The 14176-nt window shown below is 48.3% G+C and overlaps 4 protein-coding genes across 4 annotated transcripts in view; all 4 read left to right on the top strand.

The window, feature by feature from the left end:
* LOC309564371 (uncharacterized protein) overlaps positions 1–14176 on the top strand; it is a gene marked incomplete at its 3' end in the record, with an annotated part of 548195 nt that overhangs the window by 6422 nt on the left and 527597 nt on the right. The window lies entirely within an intron of this gene.
* Positions 1–14176, top strand: part of LOC309562771 (uncharacterized protein) — a 379789-nt gene that overhangs the window by 3369 nt on the left and 362244 nt on the right. The gene's annotated exons all lie outside the window — the stretch shown is intronic.
* The window catches only part of LOC309562634 (uncharacterized protein), a 148791-nt gene continuing 144154 nt past the window's right edge, over positions 9540–14176 (top strand). Inside the window, exons 1-3 of the mRNA XM_082266890.1 lie at positions 9540–9698; positions 10022–10198; positions 10285–10408. Of these exons, the coding sequence (XP_082123016.1) occupies positions 9621–9698; positions 10022–10198; positions 10285–10408 (379 nt within the window). The 5' untranslated portion in view covers positions 9540–9620. The remainder of the gene's footprint in view (positions 9699–10021; positions 10199–10284; positions 10409–14176) is intronic.
* LOC309563393 (uncharacterized protein) lies at positions 10697–14157 on the top strand (the record flags this gene model as incomplete). The annotated part of the gene is made up of 3 exons (XM_082267787.1): positions 10697–10811; positions 11137–11235; positions 13008–14157. The coding sequence occupies 3 exons, from the start codon at positions 10697–10699 to the stop codon at positions 14051–14053; spliced, it is 1260 nt and encodes a 419-aa protein (XP_082123913.1). The 3' UTR covers positions 14054–14157.

Below are 14176 nucleotides of genomic sequence, written 5' to 3'. Positions count from 1 at the left end.
GTGCATTGGAATTGGCAGCCAAGAAACCCTGCAGGACAAAGGCATAATGAGCTAGTATGCATCTCATACTAGCACATTATGAAATACCTTAGAAAGAAGCCCCGACATGGTCGCCCGGACACCGCTGAGGCAGCTGACATCTTCCCTCGGCGTCTCTTCCGGGTTCGGTGGCTCCGGCGCTGTGAGTTCACTTTCCGGCAAGGAGCTCTGAAGGTCCGCCGGAATCCGCTGGTATCAGCGGCTGCATGCAGGGCGACTATCTCCTAACCACTTTCAGACCGGAGGATTTGGCTGCTCAATGACCAGGCCCTATTTTACGATTCGGCACTGCGTGTATTTAACGGACAATTCCGCGGTCGTGCGACGCTGTACCCAAATAAAATTGACGTCCTTTTTTTCCCACACATAGAGCTTTCTTTTGGTGGTATTTGATCACCTGTGAGATTTTTATTTTTTGCGCTATAAACAAAAAAAGAGCGACAATTCTGAAAAAATAACAATATTTTTCACATTCTTTTATATGAAATTCTCAAAGTAAAATGTAAAAATCTAAATTTTTTAACATTTTAGGCCAATTTGTTTTCTGCTACATATTTTTGGTAAAAAAAAATTGCAATAAGCGTATTTTGATTGGTTTGCGCAAAAGTTATTGCGTTTACTAACTACGGGAAAGATTTATGTCATTTTTATTGTTTATTTTTTTTACTAGTAATGGCTGCGATCTGCGCTTTTTTTTTTTTTTTTTTTTGCGGGATTGCGGCGGACAGATCGGACCCCTAACTGACATTTTTGACACTTTTGGGGTTACCAGTGACATTACTACAGTAATCAGTGCTAAAAATATGCACTGTTACTGTAATAATGACACTGGCAGGGAAGGGGTTAAGCCTGTGGGTGATCAAGGGGTTAACTGTGACCCTAGGGGCGTGATTCTAACTGTGGGGGGGCGTGGCTTGTGAAGTCATCACAGAGACATGCAATCCTATATAGCAGGATCACATGACATCTGTGATAACTTCAGGGAGAAGTACGGATGGCTGTGCTTACATCAGCCGTCCGTCCTTCTCTGTCAGCGGCGGGAGATCGCGAGTGACCGGCGGCCATCAGAGCCGCCTGTCACACGCACTAGCATCCCCGCTGACGAGCGGGGGCGGGAGCGCGCCTCCGGCGGCGCATGATCGCCCCCCCCCTAGCTCCTCCCAGGTGAGCGCCGTACATGTACGGGGCTTTGCCTGGGAGAGCCAGCCTGCCGCAGTACATCTGCAGCGGCTGGGGCTAAAGCGGCTAAACCGTGCAGGTTTAGAAGATATTATATCTTAAGCCTTATTATAGGCTTACCTGAAGGTAAAGCGGAGTATACTACCGCTTTAAGCTGGTCATAGACGATTCAAACCTTGGCCAGTTCAGCAGGGACCAGCCGAGATTCGAACCACATACAGGCAGGTTGCTTGTGCCCAAGTTGATTGACCTGTGGTTGCAGGAAATAAAATCGTTCCATCTATGGCCAGCTTTACACCATCTCTTTGGTTGGTTGTCACAATGCTCAGCACATGGTAGTGTACAATCTGGTAAGGTGCACAGCTGTGATACTGAGACTCTTGGGGTTGATTTACTAAAACTGTAGAGTGCAAAATCTGGTGCAGTTGTGCATGGTAGCCAACCAACTTCTAACTTCAGCTTGTTCAATTAAGCTTTGACAAAACCAAACCTGGAAGCTGATTGGTTTCAACCAGATTTTGCACTCCCCAGTTTTAGTAAATCAACCCCTATGTGTCCTGGTCTATGATTGTTCAGCCCAGCTCAGCTGAGAATGCTCTGTAATGTGAGCTGGATGTTCAAATGCCATGCGGCCAGTGAGCCAGAACACCATTTGAACAACCAGCTCACATTACAGAGCTGATTGGTCAGAGATTGTGACACGGGATTCCCATCCAATTGGTGTGCTATACAAGGCGGCAGATTGGAGAATGCGGGAATCTCAGGAAGAACTCCTAGCTTACCCAATTACCGACCGCCGCAAGTACATATACTGCGGCGGTCAGCCCCTCCTGGGCAAAGTAACGTACCGGTACGTCACTCGCGAGCCAATAGGGGGCGAGCGCGTGCCGCCGGAGGTGCGCTCCCACCCCCGCTCATTCACAGGGATCCCCGCGCGAGTGACCGGAGGCTCCGATGTCCGCCGGCCACTCGCGATCTCCCGCTGTAGAGGGAGAAAGACAGGCGGCTGATGTAAACAAAGCCGCCTGTCATTCTCCCTGATGTAACTGCAGAGATCATACGATCCTGCTATGTAGGATCATATGTCTCTGTGGTTACATCAAAAGCCTTGCCCCCCACAGTTAGAATCACGCCCCTAGGGACACACTTAACCCCTTGATCACTAATAAAGTTAACCCCTTCCCTGTCAGTGTCATTTTTACAGTAACTGCATATGTATAGCACTGATTACTGTAGTGATGTCACTGATTTTTTTGATCATGCGCTATAAACAAAAAAAGAGCGTCAATTTTGCAAAAAATAACAATATTTTTCACATTTTTTTATATGAAATTTCTCCAAAAAAAATGTAAAAATCAAAATTTTTTAACATTTTTCGGCCAATTTGTTTTCTGCTACATATGTTTGGTGAAAAAAAATCGCAAAAAGCGTATTTTGATTGGTTTGCGCAAAAGTTATTGCGTTTACTAACTAAGGGAAAGATTTCTGTCATTTTTATTGTTTTTTTATTTTTTTTACTAGTAATGGCGGCGATCAGCGATTTTTTGCAGGACTGCGACATTGCGGCGGACAGATCGGACCCCTGACTGACATTTTTGACACTTTTGGGGGGACCAGTGACATTACTACAGTAATCAGTGCTAAAAATATGCACTGTTACTGTACTAATGACACGACAGGGAAGGGGTTAACACCAGGGGCGATGAAAGGGTTAAATGTGTCCCTAGGGGGTGCTTTCTAACTGTGTGGGGGATGAGCTTGCTGCATGTTCCTAAATAAGAGGAATACAGGATCCCTGTGTTCATAACTGACAGAACAGCGGTCTGTCGTGTTTACAAAGGCAGACCACCGTTATGTGTCCACAGGGAGCGATTGCGGGTGACCGGCGGAAATTGCGGCCGCCAGTCTCCCCCCCCCCCCCCAGTCGAAGCACCTCCCCCACACAGTTAGCAAGCACTCCCTATGGACACACCTAACCCTTTGATTGCCCGATGTTAATCCCTTCCCCTTACCAGTGTCATTAGTTCAGTAACAGCGCATATTTTTTAGCACCGATGACTGTATTAGTGTCACTGGTCCCACCCAAAAAAGTGTCAGTTAGGGGTCCGAATTGTCCGCCGCAATGTCGCAGTCCCGCTAAAAAACCGCTGATCGCCACCGTTACTAATGAAAAAATAAATAAATAAAATAAAAATGGCATAACAATATCCCTAGTTTGTAGACGCGATAACGTTTTGCGCAAATCAATCAATATTTACGTTTATTAGGATTTTTTTTACCAAAAAAAAAATGTAGCAGAATACAAATTGGCCTAAACTGATGAAGAAATATTATTATTATTATTTTTTTTTTTATTGGCTGTGTTTTAAAGCAGAAAGTAAAAAAATATTTAATAATTATATACAGTGGGTACGGAAAGTATTCAGACCCCCTTACATTTTTCACTCTTTGTTATATTGCAGCCATTTGCTAAAATCATTTAAGTTCATTCTTCTTCCTCATGAATGTACACATAGCACCCCATACTGACAGAAAAACACAGAATTGTTGACATTGTTGCAGATTTATTAAAAAGAAAAACTGAAATATCACATGGTCCTAAGTATTCAGACCCTTTGCTCAGTATTTAGTAGAAGCCCCCTTTTGATCTAATACAGCCAGGAGTCTTTTTGGGAAAGATGCAACAAGTCTTTCACACCTGGATTTGGGGATCCTCTGCCATTCCTCCTTGCAGATCCTCTCCAGTTCTGTCAGGTTGGATGGTAAACGTTGGTGGACAGCCATTTTTAGGTCTCTCCAGAGATGCTCAATTGGGTTTAAGTCAGGGCTCTGGCTGGGCCATTCAAGAACAGTCACGGAGTTGTTGTGAAGCCACTCCTTCGTTATTTTAGCTGTGTGCTTAGGGTCATTGTCTTGTTGGAAGGTAAACCTTCGGCCCAGTCTGAGGTCCAGAGCACTCTGGAGAAGGTTTTTGTCCAGGATATCCCTGTACTTGGCCGCATTCATCTTTCCCTCGATTGCAACCAGTCGTCCTGTCCCTGCAGCTGAAAAACACCCCCACAGCATGATGCTGCCACCACCATGCTTCACTGTTGGGACTGTATTGGACAGGTGATGAGCAGTGCCTGGTTTTCTCCACACATACCGCTTAGAATTAAGGCCAAAAAGTTCTATTTTGGTCTCATCAGACCAGAGAATCTTATTTCTCACCATCTTGAAGTCCTTCAGGTGTTTTTTAGCAAACTCCATGCGGGCTTTCATGTGTCTTACAATGAGGAGAGGCTTCCGTCGGGCCACTCTGCCATAAAGCCCCGACTGGTGGAGGGCTGCAGTGATGGTTGACTTTCTACAACTTTCTCCCATCTCCTGACTGCATTTCTGGAGCTCAGCCACAGTGATCTTTGGGTTCTTCTTTACCTCTCTCACCAAGGCTCTTCTCCCACGATAGCTCAGTTTGGCCGGACGGCCAGCTCTAGGAAGGGTTCTGGTCGTCCCAAACGTCTTCCATTTGAGGATTATGGAGGCCACTGTGCTCTTAGGAACCTTAAGTGCAGCAGAAATATTTTTGTAACCTTGGCCAGATCTGTGCCTTGCCACAATTCTGTCTCTGAGCTCTTCAGGCAGTTCCTTTGACCTCATGATTCCCATTTGCTCTGACATGCATTGTGATCTGGAAGGTCTTATATAGACAGGTGTGTGGCTTTCCTAATCAAGTCCAATCAGTATAATCAAACACAGCTGGACTCAAATGAAGGTGTAGAACCATCTCAAGGATGATCAGAAGAAATGGAAAGCACCTGAGTTAAATATATGAGTGTCACAGCAAAGGGTCTGAATACTTAGGACCATGTGATATTTCAGTTTTTCTTTTTTAATAAATCTGCAACAATGTCAACAATTCTGTGTTTTTCTGTCAGTATGGGGTGCTATGTGTACATTCATTGTAGCAAATGGCTGCAATATAACAAAGAGTGAAAAATTTAAGGGGGTCTGAATACTTTCCGTACCCACTGTATATATATATATTTAATATTTTTTCAAAATTGTCGCTTTTTTGTTTATAGCTCAAAAAATAAAAAATCGCACAGGTGATCAAATACCACCAAAAGAAAGCTCTATTTGTGGGGGAAAAAAGGACGTCAATTTTATTAGGCTACAGCGTTGCACGACCGCGCAATTGTCAGTTAAAGTCACGCAGTGCCGAATCGCCAAGTAGGGCCTGGTTTTAGCCCCCTTCAGGGGCTAAAATGGTTAATATTGCATTTGAATGTTTTGTCGTATGACATCCAGCCAGCAGGGGGCGCTCAGATCTAATAACACAGTTCCAGCAATTTCACTATAAGAAGGGCTAAAATATTCCTTATTTTAAAAGCTAAAATTTGCCCAGCTAAGAAAAACATAATTCCAAAGTTCTGCCTCTATTTTATTGTATTATTCCTTTGTCAGCTCGGGCTGGCAACCAATGAAGCTCCCTTCCGCCCTGCCTTTCTGTCACCTATCATTAGCCTCTCTATCGTTACTATTCCTCCCAGCACCGGAAGCACTCCTCCCATTTCCGCGCAGCTACTTCCTGGTTGCCATAGTGACGTCCAGCGTAAGTGATTGGCTGGATAATCTCGCAGAGGACTGCTTATTCCAGTGTGGAGGAAGAGTCACCACAAGAGGGCGACCCTGAGAGCACAGAAAGTGTCCTCAGCACAGGAGGGGCGGCGGCCATTTTATTGTAGCCGGAAAAGGTGGAGAGAGGAGATTTTGTAGCTGAAATAAACTTCCTGCTGCAGAGTTGTGTGTCAAGTGAGGAGGAGGTAATAATGTCTTCTTATTATGAGAGGAGGGGGTACCAGCACTCTGTAGAATGGACAGGGGAAGGGGGTCATGTGACTGTAGTCAGGTCACATGTCCTATATAAAGCTCAGAGGTGGGGATTTATTTATATGGTGCTGACTATTTATGTAGCACTCTATATGTGTACACGTATGTTTTTTTTCCATTCATTGTGGTCCTCAAAAAGGGACTCTTCCCTTACAAACCATGGCAAGGTGGGAAGGTCCAACGCAAGGCAAGATGGGGAGGTCCGACGCAAGGTGGGAAGGTCCGACGCAAGGTGGGAAGGTCCAACGCAAGGCAAGATGGGGAGGTCCGACGCAAGGTGGGAAGGTCCGACGCAAGGTGGGGAGGTCCGACGCAAGGGGGGGGGATTCAACGCAAGGTGGGGAGGTCCGACGCAAGGTGGGAAGGTCCGACGCAAGGTGGGGAGATTTGACGCAACGTGGGAAGGTCCGACGCAAGGGGGGGAGATTCAACGCAAGGTGGGGAGATTTGACGCAAGGTGGGAAGGTCCGACGCAAGGTGGGGAGATTTGACGCAAGGTGGGAAGGTCCGACGCAAGGTGGGAAGGTCCGACGCAAGGGGGGGAGATTCAACGCAAGGTGGGGAGATTTGACGCAAGGTGGGAAGGTCCGACGCAAGGGGGGGAGATTCAACGCAAGGTGGGGAGATTTGACGCAAGGTGGGAAGGTCCGACGCAAGGGGGGGAGATTCAACGCAAGGTGGGGAGATTTGACGCAAGGTGGGAAGGTCCAAGGCAAGGTGGGGAGGTCCGACGCAAGGTGGGAAGGTCCGACGCAAAGTGGGGAGGTCCGACGCAAGGTGGGGAGATTCAACGCAAGGTGGGGAGATTTGACGCAAGGTGGGAAGGTCCAAGGCAAGGTGGGGAGGTCCGACGCAAGGTGGGGAGGTCCGACGCAAGGTGGGAAGGTCCGACGCAAGGTGGGGAGATTTGACGCAAGGTGGGAAGGTCCAACGCAAGGCAAGATGGGGAGGTCCGACGCAAGGGGGGGAGATTCAACGCAAGGTGGGGAGATTTGACGCAAGGTGGGGAGGTCCGACGCAAGGTGGGGAGGTCCGACGCAAGGTGGGAAGGTCCGACGCAAGGTGGGGAGATTTGACGCAAGGTGGGAAGGTCCAACGCAAGGCAAGATGGGGAGGTCCGACGCAAGGTGGGAAGGTCCGACGCAAGGTGGGGAGATTTGACGCAAGGTGGGAAGGTCCGACGCAAGGTGGGAAGGTCCGACGCAAGGTGGGGAGGTCCGACGCAAGGTGGGAAGGTCCGACGCAAGGGGGGGAGATTCAACGCAAGGTGGGGAGGTCCGACGCAAGGGGGGGAGATTCAACGCAAGGTGGGGAGATTTGACGCAAGGTGGGAAGGTCCAAGGCAAGGTGGGGAGGTCCGACGCAAGGTGGGAAGGTCCGACGCAAGGTGGGGAGGTCCGACGCAAGGTGGGAAGGTCCGACGCAAGGTGGGGAGATTTGACGCAAGGTGGGAAGGTCCAACGCAAGGCAAGATGGGGAGGTCCGACGCAAGGTGGGAAGGTCCGACGCAAGGTGGGGAGATTTGACGCAAGGTGGGAAGGTCCGACGCAAGGTGGGAAGGTCCGACGCAAGGTGGGGAGGTCCGACGCAAGGTGGGAAGGTCCGACGCAAGGGGGGGAGATTCAACGCAAGGTGGGGAGGTCCGACGCAAGGGGGGGAGATTCAACGCAAGGTGGGGAGATTTGACGCAAGGTGGGAAGGTCCAAGGCAAGGTGGGGAGGTCCGACGCAAGGTGGGAAGGTCCGACGCAAGGTGGGAAGGTCCGACGCAAGGGGGGGAGATTCAACGCAAGGTGGGGAGGTCCGACGCAAGGTGGGAAGGTCCAACGCAACGCAAGGTGGGAAGGTCCGACGCAAGGTGGGAAGGTCCAAGGCAAGGTGGGGAGGTCCGACGCAAGGTGGGAAGGTCCGACGCAAGGTGGGGAGGTCCGGCGCAAGGTGGGGAGATTTGACGCAAGGTGGGAAGGTCCAATGCAAGGCAAGATGGGGAGGTCCAACGCAAGGTGGGAAGGTCCGACGCAAGGTGGGAAGGTCCGACGCAAGGTGGGGAGGTGCGACGCAAGGTGGGAAGGTCCGACGCAAGGTGGGGAGATTTGACGCAAGGTGGGAAGGTCCAACGCAAGGCAAGATGGGGAGGTCCGACGCAAGGTGGGAAGGTCCGACGCTAGGTGAGGAGGTCCGACGCAAGGTGGGGAGGTCCGACGCAAGGTGAGGAGGTCCGACGCAAGGTGGGAAAGTCCGACGCAAGGTGGGGAGGTCCGACGCAAGTTTAGGAGATCCAACGCAAGGTGGGGATGGGGGACCTCCCAGCTGTCCCGGATTGTGGGGGACTGCCACATATTTTTTACCTTCGTCCCAAGGACCTATGTACAAAGGCCTTGCCCTGCCTCCCCCACTTTCTCCATAATCATCTGGAGTAGTGCTGATTGTATTCACGCTCTCTGTGAGCCCCTCGCAGTGCGTTTCTGTACATTCATTTTATTTATCTGCACGCACGTAGTCCCCGCCCACTTTCTCTTTGTCCATCACAACCTGTCACTTAGACCCGCCTACTTTTTAATTCCTAAGCTCATCCCCAGATCGCCACACCCAGTCACTCCCCTGTAAACGGTACCACCTCTCCGTTCCCCAGCCCTCTTTTTATTATTTAAAATGGAACTTCATCAGAAGCGAAAGCTTGCCTTCCAGGTGGCTCCACCCCCCCCCCCCGCCAACCCTTCTTGGGTGCCACCATTATGGCACATGTGCAGATGTACCCATTGGCTCTGCCTGGCCTTTTCATCCTGGCTGTTTAGGGCTCACTTTATTCCCTCTAAAATTATCCTCTTCTTCCTGTTACCAACCCCATACCCATAGTTGCCAACATTTGAAAAAAATTTCCAGGGACACTTTGCAGGACAGCTAGCAATTACTTGCCACGCCTACTTTCCTGACGCTCCACCCACTCCACATAATTAATCTCTGCCTACTTTTTATCAGATTATAGGGTCTACTCAATAAAAAGAGAATTACAGGAAATTGAAAAGGAAATTTCAAACTCTGCTCTGCTGTGGCAGCTGGCACCGGCGAGGCGCTGCCGAGAACGAGTGCCTTTGATTTAAAAATGGCGCCAAGCGGCGCCATTACGTAACTGCGCATGCGCCCGGCCAAGCTTGTACAAGCTTTCCTGAGCCCGGCAGACATTGTATGTGAACGCTGCATTTACGGGCAGCCCGATTAACGGGTGCTTACCGGGACAATGTAAATTACCCGAAACAGGCTCCTATTTGCCGGGACTATCCCGGCAAAAACGGGACAGTTGGCAAGTATGCATACCAGGCCTGAGGAAAGCAATATGACCTACTGTGGGGGGGATGGGATGCTCAATGTGAGCTGTGCCATATCGGTATCTATACATTAGCAGAAGGGTACAGACTTTGGTGTGTGTTTTCTTACAGGTATGACAGGTTCTCTTTTTCTCTCTATTTGTAGACAAATTGAAGGTAAAACTGTCCATAAAGGAACACCTCAAAACGGATCACCTGACTGAGGATGGAGAAAGAGCAGAGAAACATGACTGAGAAGATATTAAATCTCACGCTGGAGATCATCTACCTGCTGACCGGAGAGGTGAGGAGGATTCTGGGAGGTCACATGACATCACTCTTATCTCTATTAATAAAACACAGAGCTGACCGGAGAGGTGAGGAGGATTCTGGGAGGTCACATGACATCACTCTTAGCGCTATTAATAAAACACAGACCTGACCGGAGAGGTGAGGAGGATTCTGGGAGGTCACATGACATCACTCTTATCTCTATTAATAAAACACAGACCTGACAAAGTGATGGATTTAGGGAACTCCCAGTGACAAAAATGGCATTATTTACAGTGAAATGTAAATGATTCTACTCACTTATGTACTGATATTTATTTATTTTATAAAACACAGGAATGCATTATAGTGAAGAAGCCATTTGAAGATCACATAACTGGTGTGTTACAAAGTTGGAGCAGGAAACAGAGCACCATGACAGAGCCTCCAACTCGCTCCCTAATAACAGAGATAAACAACGACAAGAAGATCCTAGAAGTCACCCAGAAGATGATTGAGCTGCTGACAGGAGAGGTGAGCGGTGCCGGGAATTCTGGGACATTATCCAGTAACAGACAAGGGATGTGTCTGGATGGTGACTGTATCATTGTGTGTGTCAGGTTCCTATAAGGTGTCAGGATGTCACTGTCTATTTCTCCATGGAGGAGTGGGAGTATATAGAAGGACACAAGGACCTCTACAAGGACGCCATGATGGAGAAGCGGCTGCCCCTCACATCACCGGGTAACAGGAGACATTAATTTCTTGTATTGAGGATCCCCCTAGATACACACATCCTCTGATATAAAGACATAGAAACAATGTATTCAGTCAGTGTGTGTGTTTCCTACAGATGGATCCAGTAACAGAAATCCCCCAGAGAGATGTCCCCGTCCTCTGTATTCCCGGAACTCCACACAGGAAGATCAGGAGATCCCTCAGGAGGAACTGGTAGATGAAACTAAGAGTTTTAATGAAAGCTAATGTTATGGTTGATTTAATCGAATTGGAGATGAAGTATTGTATAACCTTATGTATCATAACCAGGGTAAAGACCTTATTGTAAAAAAAGTTGAAGATGAACAAGAACCATATGTGATGGGTGACGAACCGTGTAAGGAGGAGATCCCTCCAGAGATCAGCACAGGTGAGTAATAAACAGTAAATCCAGAGAAGAGCCCCAGATTCTCCTTCTTCAGTCACTACAACAATCTCTTCTTCCCCCCTCCTCTGTCAGTAGACAGTAATGGGGGGACAGTATGTGCCCAGTGGGGGAGTCAGGAGCCATCAGCCTCTATTAGACTTCGGCTCTCCTCCTCACATCATCTCATTGTGTGTTACCAGCCAAGAGACGTGACCAGGAGGATCAGAAAACCATAGGACCAGCAGAGCTGGGGGTTACCACACACGCACTCTCTGGGGTCTCTCATACATCTCAGTACAGGAGGCTTCACTCTCATCTTTATTCACAGACACCGGAGACACTCAGAGGGACGTAAAAGCAGAGGAGGAAGAGGAAGAAGTACATGTGAGGATTAAAGAGGAGGAAGTTCCTGTAGAGATCAGCACAGGTGAGGAATAAACACTATAATGAAGAAAAGATTTGCTGATTCTTCCTGTTCAGTCACTATAGATAGAGGAACCAAGGATAAGCAAGAAAAATCTAATGGCCTGTGTCCAGGTATACAGAATTTTCTTATAAGGGATGACCAGGTCTTGGCTCCCTCAATGTCCTCTTATAATGTGCCTCCTTGGATGAATGTCACTACATGTCTTCATTGTATAATTGTTTGCCTGTATGGTTCCTGCCTTGTTTCCTGATGAGAAAATGTATTGTCATGTGACATCGGTCAGAGGATGTCATGTGATTATCCCAGAATCCTCCTCACCTGTTGTGTGCTTCAGGTGCCTTGGGTGTTGAGATATGGGGGAAGGGGTGTAGGTACGGTCAGCGATGAGAGAATAGGGGGTTCAGATGCAGTAGGTGGTGGGAGAAGGCGGAATACAGGGGCAGTGATTTGTTAACCACTTCCCACCTGCCCAGTATATATATATATATATATATATATATATATATATATATATAATATGGGGGGGGGGTGCTCTCCAGTTCCGAGAGGATGTCACTAATCTGGGGGCACTCAGCAGGGGTGAGGAGCCAGAAGCGCCAGTGGGGAACACCATAAGAGGAGGATCAGGGCTGCTCTGTGCAAAACCATTGCACAGAGCAGGTAAGTATAACATATTATTAAAAACAAATTGTACTTTTAGAATACCTTTGACTCATTGAGGCTCAGCTTCACATATGGGTGTCACACCTACCCCTAACGCAGGTGCTCAGACACTATAGTTGGCTTCTTTGTTCACCTATAGCAGCCCCCTTTCCCATAAGACAAGCAGGCCTACCAGTACTGGGTTGCCCCCAGGACTTATACACAATGCTATAGTGCCTGGCGACCACACCAGGGCAGGCGCGAACTGAGCAAAGCAAATAGGCAGAGTGGTTCAATGACAATCCAGGTAAAATGCGGGCAGAGTTCGGAGAATAGTCAATATCCGATCTGAGGTCATGCACAGGGAAATCCAATCTAGCAGAGCAGGGCAGACAAATAGGCAGTTTGATCAGGTATTACACACTGTATAACAAGCATGAGACTGAAGGTTCGGCTGGCTTATATCAGGTTTGGTCTCCACCTAGAGTCTAGCCACATCAGTCACCTTGCAGGTGGACAAATATACAAGAAGAATGCCACAGCCAAAACCAGGATGCTGGAACCAGCTGCTATGACTGAGCAGGAGCGCATACGTTCTTGACAGTGGGCTTTAACTAGGGTGTGGTTTGCATGCAAATCCACTGCTCCAGGCTGATACCAATGAAGGCATTATAATATTTGCATACCTCCTCCAAGAGCTAGACCACCATTGGCATTTGGGCTAAGGGCTCTTGAGGAAAGTATAGAAGGATCACAGGCACTCTGTGATCATTCCAGAGAGAAGAACGGTCAGCTTTGTTTACAACAGCTGATCGTCCTTCTCTCTCAGCGGGGAGCGATCGCGGGTGTCAGGCGGCAATCGGAGCCGGCTGCCCCGTGCATCAGCATCCCTGCTGCCGAGTGGGGGCGCTCGCCCCCTAACTGCAGGCACCAACCGACGTATACCTACGCCGGTTCGCGCAGGGGGGGGGGGCGCCCTGCCGCAGCGGGCGGGTGGTCGGGAAGTGGTTAGAAATATCAGCATATTCATGAGGATGGACAGGAGGAACCAGGGAAGGCAAAATGCAAAACTTCATTTTTAATGGTTTCTTAACTGTTTCTATTCCTTTTCCATCTCCTATTTTCCCCAGATGGACAACACATTAGTAATGACATGGAGGAACCCCCCCTAAAGTACAGAACGTCCAGGTCTCTAGGAAACAAAATCAGTACCGAAAATCCCCATCCAGTCCTTCCCAGTGCAAATCTTCTATCTAACTCCTCTATACATGGGGGGAGTTTTCTCAGTCATTCCGATTCTATTACCCATCATACAGATCACAAAGGGGATGAAAAGTTCTCATGCTACATTTGCGGGAAACTCTTGACCAGGTATGAAACTCTCACCGTACACCACAGATCCTACGCAGGAGAGAAACCATGTTCTGTGTGCGGGAAATGTTTTCTTCGGAAATTGTGCTTAATTAATCAAGAAATAGTTGACCCCGAAGAAACCCCCTATGTGTGTTCAGAATGCGGGAAATGTTTCAGCCAGAAGTCCAATCTTACTTACCACCTCCGGGTTCACACAGGTGAGAGGCCGTTTTTCTGTTCCCAGTGTGGCAAATGCTTTAAAACAAATGCCCGTCTTCTCCAACATCAGAGAACTCATGCCGAGGTGAAGCCCTATTCTTGTTCAGAGTGCGGGAAATTTTTTACCACCAGTTCGGCTCTTGTCAAACACCAGAGTACTCACACCGGGCTGAGGCCATATCCATGTTCGGAGTGCGGGAAATGTTTTACTACGCACTCGGTTCTCGTTAATCACAAAAGAACTCACACCGGGGAGAGGCCGTTCTCATGTTCAGAGTGCGGGAAGTGTTTCACTACAAGCTCAGCTCTGGCTGATCATCAGAGGATTCACACGGGGCAGAAGCCATATTCGTGTTCGGAATGCGGGAAATGTTTTACAACGCGCTCAGCTTTCGTTTATCACCAGAGGACTCACACCGGGCAGAAGCCGTATTCGTGTTCCGAATGCGGGAAATGTTTTACTACAAATTCAGCTCTTGTTGGTCATCAGAGGACTCACACCGGTCAGAAGCCGTATTCTTGTTCGGAATGTGAAAAATGTTTTACTACACGCTCAGCTTTTGTTTATCACAAGAAAACCCATAATACGGAGGAGATACAGTAGTCATGTCCAGAGTGCGGGAAATGTTTTACCTGAAAAAGTAATATATCACATTGGAGAGCTTAAATTGGGCGGCAGCCATATTCATGGTGAAAATGAGGAAGATTTATCACCACAACAGCACAT

Source organism: Pelophylax lessonae (assembly GCF_965119305.1).
Source record: "Pelophylax lessonae genome assembly, chromosome: 9".
Lineage (NCBI taxonomy): Eukaryota > Metazoa > Chordata > Amphibia > Anura > Ranidae > Pelophylax > Pelophylax lessonae.
The sequence above is the reverse complement of the archived record's forward strand: the minus strand, read 5'-3'. Positions and strand labels throughout refer to the sequence as shown.